This window comes from Lemur catta, chromosome 3 (genome assembly GCF_020740605.2).
Source record: "Lemur catta isolate mLemCat1 chromosome 3, mLemCat1.pri, whole genome shotgun sequence".
In the NCBI taxonomy this organism is placed as follows: Eukaryota; Metazoa; Chordata; class Mammalia; order Primates; family Lemuridae; genus Lemur; species Lemur catta.
In genome coordinates this window covers 101,051,035-101,072,885 of record NC_059130.1, presented here as the reverse complement: position 1 = coordinate 101,072,885, position 21,851 = coordinate 101,051,035, and the positions used below count along the sequence as shown (strand labels likewise).

Here is a 21,851-nt window from a genome sequence, read left to right as displayed (position 1 = left end):
CAACAAAGTTGTTAATGGTGGCTGTCTTAGGCTGGTAGGAGTTTTTTAAAAATTCTTTTAATTTTCTAACTTTTATATGAGGTTATATTGCAAGTTGAATCCCAGCTCTGTCACTTACTAACTGTGTCTGTCCTCAGGTGATGTAATTTTCCTGAGCCTAAGTTTCCTTATCTGTAAAGATGGGAAACGGTTATAAAGGGTATTTAAAAGGATAGTATCTACACAATGTTATCATGATACATGGTAAACAGAAATACTTATTCTTAATAATGACAAACACATAATAAATGTAACAATTAAATATTAGAAGACTAGGTAGGAAGACTCAAATGAAAAAACCCAGAACACTTAAGCATCAGTAACCTGAGTCTACAATTGTATGAAAACACGTATCCACATGAAACCCAGCTAGAAAGGATGGCAGGATCAAGAACTCACGTGCTATGGTGGTGAGGCTGAGGTGTGGAGTCTTAAAGGACGCACACCTTAGAGATGTGATCCAGGTCCACAGTCTACACCCCAGGCCCTCCCACCCACCTCCTCACCTTCCCCACCCCCACCAAGCCACGTTTCCCAGGTTTCAGATCACTGCGGTGACAGCCACTGGACGGAAGGAGTGTTTGAGGTGAGAAAAGCCTCCCTGCATATGCCCTGGGTGGGCCAGACTCTAACAGTGACCGGGGACCCAGCAAGGTCCTTCCATGTGGACAGTGCTAAACATCTCTCTTGAGAAATGAATACATGACAAGAAATCCCAATGAATTTCAAAGGAGACTCCATCTTACCTCTTACAACAACAGATCACAGTCCAAGATAGGATTCCCAAGGCAACAACAATGACAAAGGTAGCAATGATAACATACAACACGCTCCACTCTGCCAAGAAAATCAAAATGGTGAGGGCCTTAGAGAGGCTGGAAGGGCAGTCTGGGCTCCCCCCAGCTTGGGCAGGTGCTGGCTTCAGTCTGGAGGAGGAATGCCCCCTGGGCTCCCCAGGAAGGTGAGGCTTTAAGTCTTTCAAAATGTCCCTGCTTTCCAGTCCTTGCTCCAGGCGAGCTCTGGGACCCTGCAGCAGTAGCACAGGCTGGAAAGAGCTCTGGGGTAGGGAAATGGGGGCTTCCATCAGGCTACAGCACGGAGGGACTCCAGGAAACAGGCCTTGCAGCTGGTCAGATTTAGGCTGCAACTGGCAACAGGTCTGATTTAAGCCTGGTTCTTCTTACACTGCTTCAGAGCTTTCCTCTAACCTTGAGCAAGTATGGAGGAAGGAAGTAAAATCCTCTGCAAACAGAAAATACACAAAGTTCTTCTGCTCGCCTGCTCATCTGCCTCAGAAACAACCAACACCCACCCACTCAACACAGAACCACATTCAGTGCCAAAGCAGCTGGCACCGTGCCAAGGAGAAAACTCACCACAGTTGCTGTCTCCGTCCCTCAGCTGCACCTTGATGAAATTCTCCATCCAAAAAGGGTCACAGATACAGCGTTTGGTGAAGGAGTCACAGTGGCCATGGTCAGAACAGTTCAACTGACATGCTGGAGGTGCCAGGAAAAGGCAAAAAGGCAACAAGAGTCAGAGCCAGGGGCGACAGCCAGCATCCAGAGCCTGTGAGGAAACTCTTGCACCCCTGCTTCACGCTCTGCGGTGAAACTTCCCGGAGACCCTACCCAAGAGTCCTCACAGCCAGGGCACGGTGCCCATAACTGTCATCATCACAGCTGGATAGAACGGGAGCAGCTGGGAAGGCTGCTAGAAAGGAAGTTCCAGTCTGTCTTCATTTGTTGTTTCTTTATATCTGCAATTCTTAATCTTTTATGTCCCACATACCCCCCTACTCAGAATATAATTGCAAAAATAGAAAAAATAATCCTCAAATTTATATGGAACCACAAAAAAACCAGAATAACCAAAGCCCTCCTGAGCCACCTGACTTCAAATTATACTACAGAGCTGTAGTGACCAGAACAGCATGGTACTGGCATAAAAAGAGACACACAGACCAATGGAACAGAATAAAGAACCCAGAAATAAATCCACACATCTATAATGAACTTATCTTTGACAGAGATGCCAAGAACATACAGGGGGAATGGACAGTCTCTTCAATAGTGCTGAGAAGACTGGATATCCATACACAGAAGAATGAAACTAGATCCTTATCTCTCGCTGTATACAAAAATCAAATCAAAATGGAGTAAAGACTTAATTCTAAGACCTGAATATATGAAACTACTAAAAGAAAGCACTGGAGAAACACTTCAGGACATTGGTCCGGGCAAGGACTTCTTGAGTAATACCCCAAAGCACAGGCAACCAAAGCAAAACTGGATAAATGGGAATCACATCAAGCTAAAAAACTTCTGTACAGCAAAGGAAACAATCAACAAAGTGAAGAGACAACCCACAGAATGGGAGATAATATTTCCAAACTACCCATGTGACAAGGGATTAATAAAGAGAATATGTAAGGAGCTCCAAAACTTAATAGGGAAAAAAAAATCAAATAATCCAATTAAAAATGGGCAAAGGATCTGAATAGACATTTCACAAAAGAAGACATACAGATGGCCAACAGCTATATGAAAAAATGCTCAATGTCATTAGTTATCAGAGAAATGCAAATCAAAACTACAATGAGATATCATCTCACCCCAGTTAAAATGGCTTTTATCAAAAAGACAGGCAATAATGAATGCTAATGAGGATGTGGAGAAAGAGGAGCCCCCATATACTGTTGGTGGGAATGTAAATTAGTGCTACCACAATGGAGAACAGTATGGAGCTTCCTCAAAAACCTAAAAAGTAGAACTACCATGTGACCCAGCAATCTCACTGCTGGGTATATATCAAAGGAGGGGAAATCAGTATATCAAAAAGATACCTGCTCTCCCATGTTTACTGCAGCACCATTCACAATAGCCAAGATTTGAAATCAACCTAGGTGTCCATCAATGGATGAATGGATAAAGAATTTGTGGTATGTATACACAATGGAATATTATATAGCCACAAAAAGAATGAAATCCCGCCACTTGCAGTAACATGAATGGAACTGGAGAACAATATGTTAAATGAAATAACCCAAACACAGGAAGACAATTTTCATGTGTTCTCACTCATATGTGGGAGGTAAATATTAAAAACAATTGATCTCATGTAGAAAGTAGAATGATGGTTGCCAGAGGCCAGGAAGGGTAGCAGGAGTGGGGGGATAAAGGGAGGAATGGTTAATGGGTTAAATAGAATGAACAATATTTGATAGCACAACAAAGTGACTATAATCAACAATAAGTGAGGGTATACTTTAAAATAACTAAAAGAGAGAATTGGAATATTCCTAACACAAAGAAATGTTAAACGCCTGAGGTGATGGCTACCCAATTACCCTGATTTGACTAATTCACATTGTATGCCTGTATCAAAACATTACATGTACCCTATAAAGATATACAACTATTATGTACCCATAATAATAAAAAATAAAAAATAAAAAATATTTTTAAAAAGAATATAATTATAAAAATAAAATACATATAGTATTACAAAGGAAAACAATTATATTCAACATGTTTTTGAAATATTTAAGAACACAAATTTTTGAAATAATAATGTGTCTTTATTAAAACATTAAAAGCTAGAAGTAGCTCTAACAACTATCAAAATTTTGAATTAGTGATGAGTAAAGATGGTATCTCATCATATAATGTGTTATGGAATTATTTGTGATTTCTGTTGCCTCAAATTCACAGGTTAATACCACTGTAGTTTGTTGCTACCTTCAGCATCGAGGGAAAGTGAAAACAAGAGGTTAGTGAAAACAAGGGCACAACTTTTGCCCACTCAAGCTCACAGCCCCCTGAACTCTGGCTCAGGGGCCCACGGGCCCCAGGTTAAGCACCCCTGTGATGAATCAGGACCCTTTCAGGATAATGATCGTGGAGGAAAATGATTATCTTCATGTTCCCAGAAAAAAGGAGATGCAGGCCAAGGGCAGTGGGGACTGACAGGCGCACAGCAGGTACTAGGCAGGCTCTTGCTCCCAACTTCCCAGAATTACTCACTGACAGTATTGATTTCCAGGGCTCCGAATATAAGAAAGTCTGCCTTCTGCTTCCGCAGCTCACTCTTGAGCACCGCTGCCACCTCATGGCCTTTGAAGATCTGGTGAGGAGGCTCGTTTTGAACAAAAAAGACCATCTTGGTGCTGCAGAGACATGCAAGGATGAGTGAGCTGAAGCTACCCGCAGCAGCAGCAGCTACCATTTACTAATCCTCTGCTTGTGCCAGACGCTGTGCTAAATGTCATATGCATTCTCTCACTGCAAGCCAGTGAGAAGGTGCTGTCAGTGTCACCTCTGTTTACAGAGGACAACACTGGGGCTCAGAGGGGTTAAGTAACTTGCCCAAGGTCACACAGTTGTTTATGGCAGAGCCAGATCCCAACGCTGTTATGTCTGATTCCAAAGCCTATTCTTTTACAAATGCCCTACACTGCCCCAGCTACCAGGAGGACCCATTCCAAACAGCTAACTGGAGGATGAGAAAACCGGGGATTTGGTGTAGATGTCCCGCTGTCAGCCTCCTTAGAGTTAAGACAATAGTGCTGCTGGGTTTGCATCTGGGTTGCTTGTGAGACAAACCACAATGCTTTGTAAATGTAAATTGTTGGACAGCATCAAAGATTACCCATAGGTCAAAACATAGCCAAAATGATTGTTACTAAGACAGCAAAAACAAAGACCCTACACAATGGTATGGCTGCTACGAAATTATATTACTCTGTGCCCACAATGTTTGCTTTCTGAGTTGTCAGTTTCTGTCCAAGACAGACCATGTTTGAATTCACATCTGGGTAACCCAAAATCTATCCTCTATGCCTTAGTCTTAATTTTTGATAGCTGCTTCTTGAGTTCCATGTTAGTCTCATAAACAGAACCTTCTCAATCAGCGGGTCACATTGGTTTATTGTGGGCCCAAGATATCAATCCCCTCAGTATGCAGCATGGCTGGGTCGGACCTGAATATCCTGTACCAGTTGCCTGAAGTACAAGTGGCCTTGTCTGTTTTTCCCAAGGTACCATATAAATAGCATCATTTTTTCTGTGTGGCATGACATGAAAGTTTGGAAGCACTGTTACTGACTCTGAAAGCTTGCTGCACAGGGAGACTAACAACAGGATATTTTTATAAAGTCTAGAATCAAAAAATAAACCCTTACCATAAAAGATTTGTGGTTCATTTCCCATTATTTTCTCCCAGTTACCTAATCCATGCTTATAGTTTCAACTTCTTTCTATATACCAATAACCCTCAAATCTCTTCTCCTCCCATCTCTCCCTGTGACCAATCTATATCTGCAAATGCTTATGGAAATACCCAGATCTTCCCCAGATGCCTCAAATCCAACGTCTCCAAATAAACTCATAGTAAGAACCATCCACTGAACACTAAGTGTTAGAGACTATGCAGACATTATCTTATTTAATCCTCAATAACAATCCTCTAAATAGGCACTGGTATTTTCACAGGTTCAAACCGGTTCAGAGAGGAGAAGGCATCTGCCCGCCGTGGCAGAGCTAACGCTGAGTGGGCAGGACTCACAAGCCGGGTCTGACTGGCACCAGGCTGTGCTCTTTCCCACTGTGATACACCATTTTCCTCCCATCACATGCTCCTCCTGAATTCCTCAACTAAGTCAATCCTGTCCAAGCCAGAAGCCTAGAGAAATCCAGATGTTTCTCTCTTCCTCATGCCCCATACGCAGTGACGGCACATCCGTCAACAATGCTCTTACCAGCACACTAACGTCTTTCTGCTGCTCCTACCCAGCCGATTCCCACTAACTTAGACCAACCTGAGCAGCCATGTGCCCTGTTCCTACTCCCAGGTTGCTCAGCATAGCTTTAAAAAACACTCCTAATCATGCTGTCTCTGACCCAGCGAACCCCAACTCCATGTTAAATTCACCTGGGAGCTTTTACATGTTAGGGGCCCAGGCACCACTCCAGCCAACTGAATCATGATCTCTGGGGCTGAGGCTTGGGCAGTGGTAAGTTCACAAAAGCTCCAGGTAATTCCATTGTGTGGCTAGAGCTGGGAACCTCTGCTCTGCCGTGTCTCTCTGACCTGGCCAGCCTCCCAGACCCGCCTCCATTTACCACCCCCACCCCCACCTCCTTTTCCCCTGCACGTTCCCCTCAGTCTACACAAATGCTCAAGTATTTCCTGTCTTTAAAAGATGTTCTTTTGATCCTGTCTCCCATATTATTTTTGGCACTGACTTCTTCAAAGAGGTATTATACTTACCATCTCTATGTATCTTCAAACCATGAAATGTGTCCTCTGCCTCCACATAAAATGCTGCCACTATATTCTGATGATCTGATCACAAACCCACAGGCGGGTTTTGTGTCTCCCCACACCTCCATCCTGGCAGCACCAAAATCCTTCGGCGGTCCCCACTGCCCGGTCACCCCTTAACTCTCAGCAGACCATTCCCAGCTGGCTGCCCTCCCACCTCTCTGACTGCTGTTTCTCAGCTTCCTTCGCTACCTTCTTTCTCTGCCTCCTTCTTAAATAACGGTGCTCTCCAGAGTTCTGTCCTCACCCCTCCTGATGCTCTCCCGATGTGACCTGCCCGTCCTCATGGCTTTGACTCCTGCCTATACGTGTGATCTCGGACTCTTCCACCCCAAGTTTCAGCCTTTGCTTGCATACCTGATGGAACATCTTCCCATGGAACCCCTAACAAACCCCAATTTCAGTCACTGAAACTGGTTCCTTCTGCCTAATCTCAGTTAATGGCCTGAACCACCCATCCAGGCATCCAAACCGAAACCCTCACGTTTAATGCCTCATTTATTCCTAAAGGGCCGCCAAGTCCTGTTGCTTTATCTCTGAAGTTCTTTTCATTTCTTCTCTTCTGCCATTACCTTTATGCAGGCTTTATCACCTTTTTATGGGACTACCCCAGAAGCTTCCTGCTTGGTCTCCCAGTATTCAATCTCCCCCTATTTTAGTCTAACCTCTGCACTAATGATCTCCCTTAAAAAAAAAAAAAAAATCTAACTATGGAATTTCCTTGCTTTAGAAGCAAAACAAAAACATCACACACAAAAAACAAACTTAGGTCCTTCTACCCAAACTATTAGAACTCAACTCCCCTGCTTGCATACAACTGTTCTCGGTACCCATGGCCAGCCTCGTCTGCTACCACACCCTAGGGCTCTGAAGCAAATGACTTCCAGGAGAGACCCTGAACTTTCATACCACAGGGCCACTGCTCACACTGCTCCCCTTTTCTGAATTTCCTCCTAGTCCTCCTACGCCTGGTAAATGCAAGTTTTCCTTCTTCCAGAAAATCTTTGGACCATGCCTACCTCAACTGTCCTGGAAGAAATAACTGCCCCCACTCGGTGTTGCCACAACGCCACACGTTACATCAAGCCCACCCTGTACTGATGTTCTGTTTGCTTGATCATCTCCCCTCCTGGGCTGTGGCCTTCAAACATAGTGGACCTCCTCTGACTTTGCACCCCGGAGCCCTGCTGCCTAGTGTGAGCATGTCACCTGCGCTAGAAGAGACAGAGGTCCATCGAAGAAATGGACACCATGCGTGGTTCCTGGTCAGAGAGCCCACCCTTCTCTGTCTAGCCACACTACTTGTTGGCTTAATCAAGAAGCCCAGGGGAACCCTGGTCTTTCCTTTTCTCCCCCCATTCATTGCCCGGCTACCTCTGCTCCGTGTACGGCTGAATCTTTTGCACAATGATGTCGGAATCCAGCACCCCCAGGAGGACCCCAATCTGGCGGATGAACATCCCCTTCAGCCTCTCAGTTAGCTGACTGACGTTGACATCCAAGATGATCTCCACCAGGTTGTTTTTCCTGGGATCTGGAAAGCATGTGGATCAGTCATGGCTTTAGAAGTAGGAGAGTTAACATAGACCTGCCACTGTGCGTTTGCTTTGGCACAGGAGAGAAAGTACTGAGAGCATTCAGATGTCCCTTAGGTGGAAAGGGACACTAGTGAATTCCTGCTAAGGCAATCTGGGGCTGGCCTGGAAAGCTTCTAAAGCACTGCTGGTCTCTGTACCAACCTGAGAATTCCCACACATGTGCTGGGGATGAGGCTATGAGGCAATGGCTGTGGGGGGAAGTATTGAAGAGAGAGTGGGGGAGAGAGAAACACTTAAGCATTTGTTCTAAAAGCCTCTGCAACTGCATTGCTCAGCAATCCAGGCCAAGCGGGTATCAGGCAATTTCTCCTGACTCACAGCTGATTTCCAGTGACTTGCTGTACTTTGTCTGCAACAATGGGAGGAAAAACATCCATCTCAACAATCTTCTCAGTAATGGGAATGCTCTGTCCCTATAGGTTTAAATACAGAAAACAGAAAGAAAATCCAGGCAGCCAAGAAACAAGGCCGCCCTGAGAGATGCACCACAGCTGCACTGTCTTTAAACCTGAGACCATCGTGCTTTCCTTTAGAATATGTCCTAAAGACTGTTCTACATTTGGAATTTCAAACTGGTTGTTCAGAGACCTTATTTACATACTTGAATGCACCATTTGCCTGTTCTGATGCATAATACGTAATTAATAGACTATCTGCGATCTGACTTCAAACGCAGAGAAGACTTCATAGCGTCTCAGTTGTTGTCCTTCCCAGAGCCAGGCAAGGATCAGAAGACCGCCCGAGCCCCCCTCCCATCCAAGGCATCCACACATGAGCTTGGCCTAGATAATAGAGTAGGTGTGAAGTTAATACCTTCTCATCAGAAGCTCAGCAATTTATAAAGCTCTACCCCACCTCCACACTCAGTTCCTCCCTACCACCAAATGAGCCTCAAAGCAAAACAAAAACATGGTTCTATTTAAGAAGGAAATTTTATTTCTGCAACTGAAAAATGTAAAGGACATTAGTTACTTTACCTTCCCTGGGTTGTCAGATAAAGCCTGAGGCTCAACTTATAAAAATAAATTGTTTTCTGCATCTGGGTGCTGATGAGACATCATGACTCAAGCTATTCTTGTGCTCAGATTCCCAAAGCACCCTGAGCCCTCTCATCAGTCACACATAAAGGAGAAAGTGCTGGACTAGGGGCACAAAGGCCTGGCTCTGACACAACTGCTGTGTGACGCTGAGCAAGCCCTGCCCTCTCTGAGTTGGTTTCTCCATCTGAGATGAGTAGGGGAGGTCTATATTCCTGCGTAGGTAGAGGGGTATTGTTGAAACAGTCTCTAAAGATTTTTCAGCTTGGGGTTTCTAGATTTTTTTTTTTAAAAGCTGGACATCCCATCTGGCTGCGTCCATACTGGGGGGAAGGGGTCTCAGGACAGACACCTTGATTGGCTGGCCCAGCAATTCCACTCAGGTCTCATCACTAGGTGAACTCACCAGGTTTCACCTCCACAGTAGTCCGGTCTGTGTCACTCTCACCCTTTGCATCGGTCACTTTCAGGTGAAATGTGTAGGTTCCCTCAACCAGGTTGGAAAGAAAGAGGATAGGGTGATGGTCAGAGTGGTTTAATACCTCCTGTAGGATTGAACGACGTGGTTAGGTTGCAGAACAAGACACCACTCCTTTCTTGGAGTCAGTTGCTGCTTCTGCTATAACTAAGTCTCTGTGGGCTGGGCCGTTTCAACCTTGGGCAATTTCTCATCTGTAACAGCATTAGAGCCCACAGCTGCTAGGATCAGGGGAGAGAACCTTCCTGGATTTCAGAGAACAATCCGGGTATGATACACAGGGCCACCTGGTCAACACTTGGTTAAAACAGATACTGGAATGCACGGCTCTTCCTCCTCCCCCCACCTTGCCGCTGGGCCCCGTGCAGCTCTCCAGCTCCTGCCACACTTACGCCTGCTGCTGGGCTCCCCTCGTCCCGAGTCCAGAGGTAGCTGACTATTCCCTTATCATCGGAGGACTTGGAACCATCCAGCTCTGCTGTGTTTGTGGGCAAGGTGATCACCACGTTCCCAGTTATCTTGGCTGTAGGTGGTTTGTTCATTTCTAACAAAAGAGAAATCACTGAAATAATGTGCCATTCTGGAAAAGAAGAAATGCTTCCTCATGATGCTTATGGGGAAATTATACATCAAGAGCATCTTACGTGGAGAACTGTTCTAAGTGCCTGTCCACGCCAGCAACCAATGGTACAGATTTAAAGCTACTGGTTCTGCAGTCCCGAGGCTCCTGTCCCACCCAGAGAAGTGCTCTCCCGACACCATACAACAGAGGGGGCTGGCATACTTTTCTCATAGCAGCCTTCCCAAAAGGAACCCATTTTTGTATTTTGCAGGTATGTGGAAACAAACACCCAAAGTGGCATAAAGCCTTGGAGTTCACGTTTCATCCAGCTGATATCACAAATGCTCATTTGAAACATCCTAAAATGTTATTCTCTGAATATATTAATTTTTTTATTCTTTCGTTGGTACTCTACAAGAGAAAAAGGAGAGAGACCTCTCTTATCCTGAGCCCCACTTAGAGCTTTGTTTACCCAGATTGTATATTCAGTATTTACTCAGCTCAGTCTACTGTCTCTGGAGGTCACCTACATATCTGATGGTTTTTCCTACTATCAGCTTATGGCCTTCTCCCAAGGCGCCCCCTGGTCACCATGGCCACAGACCAGAGCAAGACCTATCACCTCTCTTGCCTCCAAGCTGGCCTCAGCTTGCAGGCTCGTGTCATAGGACAAGCACGGGCAGCTGCAGTGCAGCAGTCGTTCTAAGGTCTGACAGCAGGTGTCACTGTAGCCAACAGGAGAGTCACAGAAACCCCAGGTCTTGGCAGCACAGGGGCAAAATAAAAATGGAAAGAAAAGAATTCTAATTCCTTCCCTGTTCAATTGTGAAAGGAAGGCAGGCAAGGAGGCAAGGAGGGAGGGAGAAAGCAGGGGAAGAAATGGAAGAAGGATGGGGGAGGAGGAGGGGGGATAAGAGAGGAGAAGGAGGGAGGGAAATTAAAATTCACCTTACAGTCAATCTCAATTAAGGGTTGTTTTAGAAAAGAAAATAACAGCTACCCTCACCCCGACCTTCTTCTCTACCTCTTCTTGTCTCTAACTAATTTCTGCAATCAAACAAGACATGACGAATTCCTCAGCTATCTGACCCAAAGTGGATGCTGCACAAACCCGAGGCAGAGAGGTACCTTCTTTGACGATGACATTCACAGAGCTCTGGCTTTGCAGGTTCCTCTCATCTTTGACAGTCAAGGTGAACACATAGGTCCCCACTTGAAGCCCGGTCACGGTGGCAACACTGCTGTTAGCATTCTCGAGCTGCACCCCGTCAGGTCCCCTGGACAAAGAAAGAATGCAGAGGGTGGAGTTGTACCTGTCTGCAGCTCCCCCGTCCTTGACTCAGCAGGAGGAGACAATTATTGCCTTAGCTAAGACATGAACTATTGTTTCCCAGACCTTGACAGGAAATGTTTAAAAATATTCCTTTTGGACAAAGTATTATTTGGCCCCAAAATACAGGCTACCTGCTGGTCAGAAAATTCCATTCACTGGCTTTCAAACACATCCAGCCTTACTCTTTATATGAGCTTCTAGAACACTTGAACTTTTTACCGTTCCAGTTTGTAAAAGGAAGAAAGTTCTCCGAGCAGGTCTCTGATCAAAAGAGTGATTTAAGAGTGATATTTCTGAAAAGCATTTCTGGCCCAGTAGTTGGTTCAGCCCTTGCCAGCAAAGAAGCAAAATGCATTCTTAATCACACGCCCAAATCCCTCCTGATGAAAAGTCAAGGAAAGGAAATGGGCCAAGGCTGCAGAGGAACTCTGAGTACAAAATCATCATCTCCTTAAGCGGCTCTATAAGCAAAGCTCCCTCCGGCTCCTGGACAGGGGCCACAGAGGACCCAGGACACCCCGTGTCCTTCCTTCTCCCTTTGAGGCCTCAGAGAGCAGTCTGGGGCAGCAGGGTGAGCCCTGCACCGACACCCAGCACGAGACTGGACATGACCAGAGAGCCCTTCTGCTCAAGGATCACAACGCCTCCGAGCTTTCCTTAAAACTACAAGACAACCACGGAAATCTGCAGACATCCAGAATTTGCTTTGTTTTGCTTTTCAAACTGATATCCTCTGACTCTAGCAGCTCCTCCTGAAACAGATTCTCTTCCAAGAAGCTACGCCAAGCATTATCTCTGCTGTAAACACTAATAAAATTCAGCTGAAAGCTTTATCAGCCGTATCTTCAATAAACAATTGCAATTAAAACACCCTGGGCTGAGGAACATTATGTTCTCCAAAAGACAGAAACAAGAGCTGAGGGAAATATTAATAATTCCTAGAACCCAACTCAGCAATCATTAAGTCAAGGAGTTTCTATAGTCAAATCAAAGCCCTTTCCACCCATCTCTAATGCCTTAGTCAAAAAATAAAAACAAAACAAAAAACAAAAAACCCAGTCTGTCCTATGGTTGCTACCTTTGGAAATTGAGAATGCTTTTAACTCTTCCTTGGAATTCTTTTGCTTCCTATGGGATCCTGCATATAATCTGAATTCCATTTGTTATGGCTTAAAGGAGCTGAAAGAAACTGTGAGAACCAGGAATGGTTCAGTTAGGTAATTTCAGTTTAATTAGTATTATTTTGTTACTGCCTTTGGCCTCGAACTTAATTGGTAAATGGTGTCTTCAAGGAAACAATAACAGAGTAATGCTTTCATTTTATAGATGTATTTTCAATTCCTCTTAATAGCTGCTCTGCCCCATCCCCCCTGCCAGCCTTCCCCAGTTAATTTTGAGCAACAGTATTTTTCTGCTCCATTACCCCTTCCATCCTGCCTCTCAAGTGTAATTAAACTATGCATTTCAGCAGATGGATTTGTACCTGCAAAAGCACCAGGAGCACAAAGTACTACCTGAAGATTGACTGATGGCAAGCATTCTTTTTTCCTTACAAAAATTACTTATAATATCATTTTCTTAGAGTTGAAGTTTAGAATTGCAAGCATTTTTTCCTCAGCCACCCGCAAGGATAAGCCAATAAGAGCAAGTCAACTCTTAAAAGCAAATAAAACCTTGTTCTTCCAGGGGCTTTGCATAAGTAAAGATTCTGTGTCAACACTCACTGCGTTTTTTCCCAGAGATAAGAGATAATTTTCTGATCATCTGAGCTTTTGCTGCCATCCAGGGTTGTGCTGTCCACAGGAAGGGTCAGCTCTTTGTCCGGGCCTGCATCTGCTTGAGGTGGCTTGTTGTTTTCTAGAAGACAGAGATTTGGAGGTCAAAAGCAGCCAGTCCAGGTGGGAAAAGGAGAGGAACCAATTGGGACATACGTTCTGGAAGCCATGAGAACTCTGCCCTTCAGCCCACAGAACTGTCAGATACTGCGGGGGATCTGGTTACCATTGGGGAGCTCTCAGTGAAGAATATGAAGAGACTGAAACATACCAAACAATTCTGAAAGAAACATAGTAGAACGTAGTGAAGCTATGATGCCATATTAAATTTGAAATCTAATGCTACAATAGTTCAAATGAAAGGGTTTGAGTGATAAGATAGGGCTTTCCTGAGGAAGTGAGTTTTAAGCAAGTCATTAAAGGGCATGGTAGGATTTGGGATGGTATAGACTCTATCTCCTAGGTCACCTCAAAGGCACAATAACTAGCCAAGGGGAAGGTGCAAGCTCAGGCTGGGAAGTTCCCTTTAGCTATGAAGAGAGCACAATGGGAAGGGACGACGGCAGTCACCTGAGGCTCTGTGGATTGGTTCTACCCTTGTAAGGTCAGAACCCAACCTTCTTCTCTGCCAGCCAACAAAAGAGCCTGAACCACAAGACTGGAGCTTACCGGGCTGCACAATAACAGTCACTTGAGCGGTGGCCTGCTGTCCTATTGTGTCAGTCACTGTGAGTTCATAAGTGTAGTCTCCTTCTTGCATTGCAGAGAGCTGCAGGGTTGGTGTTCTAACACCCTATATATAAATACAAAAGTGGAAAAGTGGACTCCCGGAATCACAACATCACACAATAATTTGAACACTGGCAGACACAGTTTAACCAGTTTTCTAAATGTAAGTTGGCACTGGACTATTACCTCCCAGTTCGGCATAATTAGTGAATGTTGAATCAGACATCGTGAGACATCTTGCTATAAGTTTCCCCCTTCACAGGAACAACCCTCCCTGACACAGCAACAGTTTCAGATAAAGCCAGAGCTCTCACAGGAGAGGGGAGCATGAGAAAATGTATAGAGATTACCGAGGTCAGTCTCCATGACTCAAACCAGAAAGAACACCATGAACATATAATAAAATGACCCAGTTTTAAAAACACTGTTTAAAAAGGTCCTGTTCCTACTGAGGCTACACAGTGATCCTAAGAAAGCCGTCTCCATGAAACATGGCAACAACTCAAGATGCTTTATAACACCACGCTGTCCCCTTACAGGTTTGCACGTATTCTGGGACAACAGAAAAACTGAACATAATACTTAATTAAAGCAAGGTAAAATGTGGGCTTTAAGTCATGCCTGAAATCTAGAAACATAGAATCTTGAGTATCAGAAGGAACATTATAAATAATTTAGGGCAAACTTCCAATGCAGGAGCTTCCTGTAGAACAGTGGGCAAAAACTGGCAGCCTGTGAGCTGAATTCAGCTTGCAGACATTTTGTTTGGCCTGTAGTATCTTAAAAGTTAGAAATTTTCACATAAAGGTCTCGATTTCTGTCTTCTCTTAAAAATCTAGATTATCAAGCAATATTGGAACCACACTTCCACGTAGCAACAACAAACTGGACCTGAAGAATAGTAGCTTACCCCTTTGGTCTCGGTTTAAGCTCTCTGGTCTAGCACAGCTCCCATCCAGTTTTCTTCATTTATGTCACCTGCCTGGTGACAGATCTAGTCTCTTCTTAGATATCTCCAGAGAGAAGAGACTCACCAACTAGTCAGACAACCTACTTGTAACAGAGCTCACTGAGATTTGCACCCTTGTAGCTTCTAAATAGTTTGACTCTCTGGAGTCATCCAGAACAACTAACACTTCTCATCCAGCCTTTTCCTTTAATTGTAAACACTAAAGATTTTTGCTAACATGTTAATCAAAGGCCCCTGAAACTTTCTAGATTTGTTTTTGGGTTTTTTTAAAGTCTCAATGTTCTATGTACAAATCTGACTTTGGTAATGAAAATGGAGTAGAAGCAAGCCTTGATGGGTGACCCAGTCCAGCAGCTCTACTTCCCCTGGGCTAGAAAAGACAGGAACTATTCCCTCCTACCTGCATCTCCACCACCTTCCCTTTGCTGATTGGGCTCAGCGACCACTCATAGCTGGTGATGGCGTGATCATCAGTGCTCTGGTTTCCAAAGAGGGTGATGGAGTTTTGGGGCAGGGTGATCACTTGGTTGGGGCCTGCGTTGGCAACAGGGGGGTAATCCACAGCTTTGTTCACGGTCAGGCTTGCGGTAGTAGAGTTGGTAGCTCCATCAGAGTCTACTACAGTCAAGCTATCAGGGCAGAGAGAAGAGTTCTATCAGGGATGGGTTTAAGGAAAGAAGAGTAAACACTAGAGGACTGAAGATCAATGCTAAGAAAAACAAAGGTTACCTGTTCTTACACAGTCTCACTGCAAAGGCAGAGAAGTCCTACTAGAAGCTAACACTGAATGAGGGTTCATGTGCCAGGCACTGTTCCAAGTGCTTTATGTCTCATTAAATCCTCACAACAGGTTTATAGTATCATCTCAACTGTACTCCTTACACATTGAGGAGATCAAGACAAAGGGAGGTAAAGCAACTTGCCCAAGGTCATACAACTTGACTGTAGTGTCGTCAGGTTCTGAATCCAGGCATTATGTCTCTAGTATCCTTTTGCTCTGCTGCCTGCATGCGTCTGTGTGCCGAGACCTTTACAAGCGCTGTCTGATAGGGCCCTCAGAACCACCATATGAAGCAGGAATCATCGATTCCACTTTATAGGAGCTTTAGAGAGGCTAAGTAACATGCCCAGGGATACACAGTGAGCCAAGATGCAAGCCCAGAGTGCTCCGATTCCAAAGCTCGGAAACCAAGTCTTAAGTAATTCCTGGTCCCTGTTCCCGTGGAGTGTGAAGACACTACACTAAATGCAGCGAGCTCTGCCTGCGGCAGGCTGTCCTCACATCGTCCTATTTCAGCTGTATACATGTCACAGAATGGACATCCTGGGCAGACAGCCTCTGGGACGAACCAGGAGGGCTGGCTCCAGTAAGGCAGGAGCTTGAGATGAAAATGAATTCTCCTACGCAACAGTCCTACAGTTTGTGCCAGTGAGACATAGGATTTGCAAGAGAAAAAAAAATATTCATTTATGAGAGCAAGCTTTTACCTAAATGATGCCTTCCAGCTGAACAGCCTAAAGCTTCTCATGCCACCTCACAATGTGAGTATAAGCAAGCTAGGAGGTTTGGGATCCTTCCATTTTGCTGACAGGAAGAGGAAAAGCACAGAAAAGACATGCGGTTTGTTTAAATCTCACCACCAGCCACAGTCAGAGCCAGACATCTGCGGGGTTTTATCTCACCATCTCACCTTTTACCTATGATCTGAAGGAGATGTTTGGTATTATAGCCTTTAGAAAAAAGGCACAAAAACTTCAGACACACATGCATGAACAAATCAGCAAATGTCTGAAAAAGAAAAATTCACAGACGTTTTGTCTCTTTTCCTAGTTTCCTGCTGTTTTTACAGGTGTGTGTGTGTGTGTGTGTGTGTGTGTGTGTGTGTGTGTGTGTCAGTTTTTTTTTTAACATATCCCACTTATCTCCAACGTCAGAACAAAAGCAAGTTAGAGACAGGTGGCAAAATGGCAGCTGCCCGTTTACTCTGACTTTCACACCTCAAACAGTCCCCGGCTGGCCTGTAGGGATCGTGGAACCAAACAGCAGCTGATGACAGGGCTGGGGAAGAGGCCACTGCCATTTAAAAGCGGGAGAGAGGAAAAGGTGAGTGAACCCCCACCAAATTAGGCCTTAATGCTAATCAAATCCAAACTCATCATTTCATTGACTAAAAAAAAATTGAGGACTAGGAAAAAAGAATCGCTCTCAATACCCTATCCACCAAAAAACTGTAGGCCAACATTGTGGTTAAAAGCTCAGACTCTGTAGTCAGACTGTTTGTGTGACCTTGGTTGGGAAAGTTACTTAATAATCTCTTTGTGCCAAAATTTCCTAATGTGTAAAATGAAATAACCATAATACCTATTACAAGAATTAAATGAGATACTGCAAGCAAAGAGCTCAGAATAGTACTTACACACAGTAAATGTTCAAGAAATATTAGCTGTTCCCATTTCTAAAAAGCATCAACCTGGCCCAGGCTAAATTCTATAAATGGAAAAATTCCTATATTAGAAATCTAAGGTAAAAAACAACTCAGATTTCCATTTTAAGTCAGTGAAAAGACTTCAATATTGTATTGGCAGCTACTTTTCATTCACCTGAAGTCTTGAACCAATGGGAGTCCTGCTGAATCAGAGCCCGCATATTGATTTATACGTAGGTGTTGTGCTAGGACACTCATTTCAGTGTCCCTGGCAGCATCTAATGTGTGATTAATCTCAGATCCATGGGAAGACAAACACACATGAATAAGCCGTCACACTTGGGTAGGTGCCACACAGAGGCAACGAGTGAAACAGGGAAGGGGCAGAGTCATATTCTCTCCCCCTGGAGGGCTCTTGGAGAGCCTCGTGGAAATTGAGCAGGTCCTTAAGGATGGGCAAAATTCAACAGACTGAGAAGGGTAGTCAAGGAAGCTGAAACAAAATATATACAGATCAAGTGAAGGTCTAAAACAGAATGAGCCCTGGCATGGGGGTTAGAAAATCTGCTTTTAGGTTCCAGCTGTGAGACTCAGAGAAACCTCATTTTTCTCAGCTGTAAAATGAAGATGGAATCATCTACATGTAATGTTTGTATGATACTCATGTGCAAGTGCTTTGTAACATACAAGGAATTATGCAAACACAAGGATTACTCTAGAGTCAGCTTCAAAGCCTTATTCATCACATCTAGAATGTCAACACCACTTCCCAAAAGTACTTTTCTTTCTTCAAAAAGCTCCGATAGAGAAAGATCCTAGAAACCATATTCAAACAAACCACTAGCCAAAGGTAAAGATTTTGAGGTATCATAACTTGAGAAAATATTTTCCAAAGGCAAGAGACAAAATGGGGTAAGTTCCTTACAGATTTTCCCTGAGAAAAGGCAAAGGAGGATGGGCCTTTTCACTTAATGACAGAAATCCTAAAAAATTTTTAGAGCTCTGCCAGATATGGCTTCGAGAAGGATTAACTGTGGCAGATCCCAATGTCCTTTTGAGGACATTTGCCCTCAAAAGTTACCATTGCTGTGATCACAATCACCACAGCGGACCAGTGGAACCAAAGGCTATGTTACCAACCACCTCCACAGCGAATTTGATATTTGTTAGCGTTACTCCTATACGAACATAAAACTCATGAGAGAAAAAAAAAATGGCCTATGGTAAACCTGAAGCTGAATCCTAATTTACCTGAAAGTGTAGTTCCCAGGGACGAGCTTGCTCAGTTTTAATATGGCTGTATCTTCAGAAATCTTCTCTTCTCTCAGAGGCCCCTTAAGTTCCTCCCAATGGTACTGGACGATTTTATCATCATCGGTGCTTTCTTGACCATAAAGAAACATCAGTTACCACATGAGAACACGGGGTCTCAGCACTTATCCAGTTTACACAAAGCAGGGCAACTACCCAGAGCTTGGAAGCTAGGAAAACTTCATGAAATTACAGACTATCTCTCCAGAGTGTTTCTTCCCTAGGAATATTGGGTTGTTCTGCCTCTCTAGGAATATTCCACTGCATAGTTTTCCAAGGACTCCAACACAGGCAACCTCTAGTTAAAATGCTACTGTATGAAAAAAGGAAAATCAATAATTCTTAAACACATGAAAAAATACTCAACCTCACTTAAAAGAAATACAAATGAAAATTACACTTGAGATTAGCATTTTTTTAACCTATCAGATTGGTAAAGACCAAAATTTTATAACATATTATGTGGGTGAAAGTATAAAGAGGCCTTCTCATTAGTCATGACAGAAGCATAAATTGATACAGCCTCCATAATGAGTAATTTGGCAATATTTATCTTTGCCCCTGCAATTCTTTTAGGAATTTATCATACAGACATATTTGCACATGTGTTAAACATCATATTGACAAGACTATTCATGGTCACATTGTTTGTAATAGCAAAAGAAGAGAAGTACCCTCAGTGGTCATCAATAGAGATTGAAAACAAGTATGAATTCATATAATAAAATCATACATTCATATAATGGAATGCTATGTAATCATTAAAAAAGAATGAATAAGCATTTTATATATTGATTCAGAAAAATTCTCCAACGTAAAGAAAAAAGCATTGTACCTAACAGTGCATATAATACGTTTTCATTGTGTAAACAAGGGATAAAGACTATATATGTATTTTCTTTTATATATATAGAATATCTCTGGGAAGGCACATAAAATAATAATATCATTGGTTGTCTGGAGGAAAATTGGATAGCTGGGAGACGGGGATGGTATAATTCCTTTCACTGTATACCTTTACATGTTGTTTAACTTTGACATATACAAAACTATGAAATAAAGCAGTACTATGTGAAGGCTTTCAACCACTCACTATCACAAGTGCTTCCTCCTGTTCTCCCTCTTCCCCCTTGGCCTGCTATTCTCCTAGCCTCCTCTTTTTGCCAGAATCATCAACATGAAGTGCTTAACCTTGCTATCGAGTCCTCTGCTAAAGCAGTGGCTATCTCTGCCCAAAACCACTGTTGGTACCAAGACAGGGTAACAGGGCCTTAAGGGGTCTCAAAAGGAACCAAGCAAATACTGGAGAGAGGTCAGGCTGGAAACCTCCTGCAAACACACAGCAGGATTGAGGGCAAAGACCCAGAAATCCTCTCACGTCACTCATTAGGTGACACTACCCGGAGGAATGAGATGGTACAGAGCTCAGGCAAGGGTGTGGAGTGCAAGCTGTGGGTCTCTCAAGGAGAAGGCTGGTAAGAATCTCGTTAGGCAGTAATGGCTGGGTACGAGCTCCTCAGTCAGGCCTCTCGGTTACTTATCTTGCTATGACAGGAAGGCACTTTATTTCCATAACCAAAAAAGGCAACTTCATCTAAGCAAATTTGAACACCAATGAGTTTCAACTAATATAATGCTAAATACATGCATAATCCCACTTCTTACCATCTCAGACCTCACGCAAGCTACATGGGGATTTTAAGTGGGGCCTGTCTGGTTTGTTGCTTCCCAATCAGCTGCTACAGATGGCTGGTCCCCCCATAACATGGTCAAGACTCTAAACAGAATGCAGACCTAGCTGGCCTCAAATCTTCTATTAGAATTTTCTACCAGAGTCCACAGTGAATGCTCTTCTAAAACATCATGCTTAGACAAGTACTTACGGCTGCCATCAATGACTGTAGAAGTAGTTGGCAGAGAGATCTCCTGGAACTGAGGTGACACAATAGCAACAGGAGGCCGATTCTTACGGGGCTCTGCCAAGAAAGTGACGCAGAAGAAATTGGACAGGGGCTTTATAAATTATAGGAGGAGCAGACCATATATGAGAGGAATATAAATCAGTTTTCATTACATAACCAATGGCTGAAGCATCACCCCCTGGGCAAGTCACAAGACCAGGTTGCCAGTCTGATGTAAGACATCTGGGAGTGAACAAACTTCTTCCAAACCTGCCCACTAATAAGACCATGTCCTGAGTATTCTTTCAATGCTCGTGCGCTATCTCGTTGGTAGAAAGAACTATAGCAGCAAGTGACCACTTTCAGGCAAGCCTAACTAAAGGTGGACAACAAACAAGCTTTGTGCAATAAGGGTCTTGGCAAGCAAACCTTCCCTTGGCACACACGGTGCTGAAAGGATGATGGGTGATTTTTCAACCACCACTGGGCTCACGGTGTGGGAGGTAACTATGGCTGAGTAACAGGAAGGTCCCAAACCACTCTTTTACCCTAATGACTGTGAACTACAAACACAGTGGCCTTTTCTTTGAAAAATGATCAAATGGTCTTGATGCTAATCACATTTTTAAGAAGGTGAAAGGATTATCTTGGCTACAAAGTTCAAGGAATAAAAAGAAAATCTATTACTATTAAAGACAGAAAACAGTATTAAGAATTTGTGCCAAATCAGGCATGGTGGCTTCACTTATAATCCCAGCACTTTGGGAGGCTCAGGCAGAATGATTTCTTGAGGTTAGGGGTTTGAGACCAGCCTGGGCAACATAGCAAGATCCTATCTCTACCAAATATTTTTTTTAAAAATTAGCTGGGCATAGGGTGTGCACCTGTAGTCCTGGCCACTCAGGAGGCTGAGGCAGGAGGATCGCTTTCACCCAACAGTTCAAGGTTATAGTGAGCTATGATCATTCCACTGTACTCCAGTGAGACCCTGTCTCTAAAAAAAAAATTAGAATTTGTGCCAGCATATGTACCACTCTCAAACTTCTCCCAGATTTCTCTGAAAATGCAAAACAAAATATCTTAATAGTGCACTGTGATCTACCAATAGTAGCTCATTTAATAAGAATGACAGGATTTCATTTCCAAGGTGAAAGAGACTAGTAGGGTAAAAATGAGGAACTCTGTGTACAAAGGCCCACATCTCTGGAAAGAGATCAGAAAGAGCCAGCCAGTCACTGGCTGGTTCTCCTTCTGCATGCTCCTCCTAGGCTCCTGGCTTCCTGGTGTCTGTTAATTACAACACATGGTCCTCTCTCAGCACTGCCCCTTGGGGAAATCATTCTCTGGTAGACAAGCTATTGCTCAGGC

The 21,851-nt window shown here is 43.8% G+C and overlaps 1 protein-coding gene across 3 annotated transcripts in view; it reads right to left on the bottom strand.

Annotated features, from left to right (window-relative positions):
• Window positions 1–21,851, bottom strand: part of KIAA0319L (KIAA0319 like) — a 95,636-nt gene that overhangs the window by 4,843 nt on the left and 68,942 nt on the right. For all 3 annotated transcript variants that reach the window (XM_045548288.1, XM_045548289.1, XM_045548291.1), the window contains exons 8-19: window positions 20,466–20,558; window positions 18,523–18,655; window positions 15,246–15,474; window positions 13,816–13,939; window positions 13,096–13,228; window positions 11,167–11,315; window positions 9,869–10,020; window positions 9,405–9,543; window positions 7,738–7,897; window positions 4,065–4,207; window positions 1,416–1,538; window positions 786–876 (exon numbers count right to left, since the gene is read on the bottom strand). In XM_045548288.1, coding sequence (XP_045404244.1) covers window positions 786–876; window positions 1,416–1,538; window positions 4,065–4,207; window positions 7,738–7,897; window positions 9,405–9,543; window positions 9,869–10,020; window positions 11,167–11,315; window positions 13,096–13,228; window positions 13,816–13,939; window positions 15,246–15,474; window positions 18,523–18,655; window positions 20,466–20,558 — 1,669 coding nt within the window. The remainder of the gene's footprint in view (window positions 1–785; window positions 877–1,415; window positions 1,539–4,064; window positions 4,208–7,737; window positions 7,898–9,404; window positions 9,544–9,868; window positions 10,021–11,166; window positions 11,316–13,095; window positions 13,229–13,815; window positions 13,940–15,245; window positions 15,475–18,522; window positions 18,656–20,465; window positions 20,559–21,851) is intronic.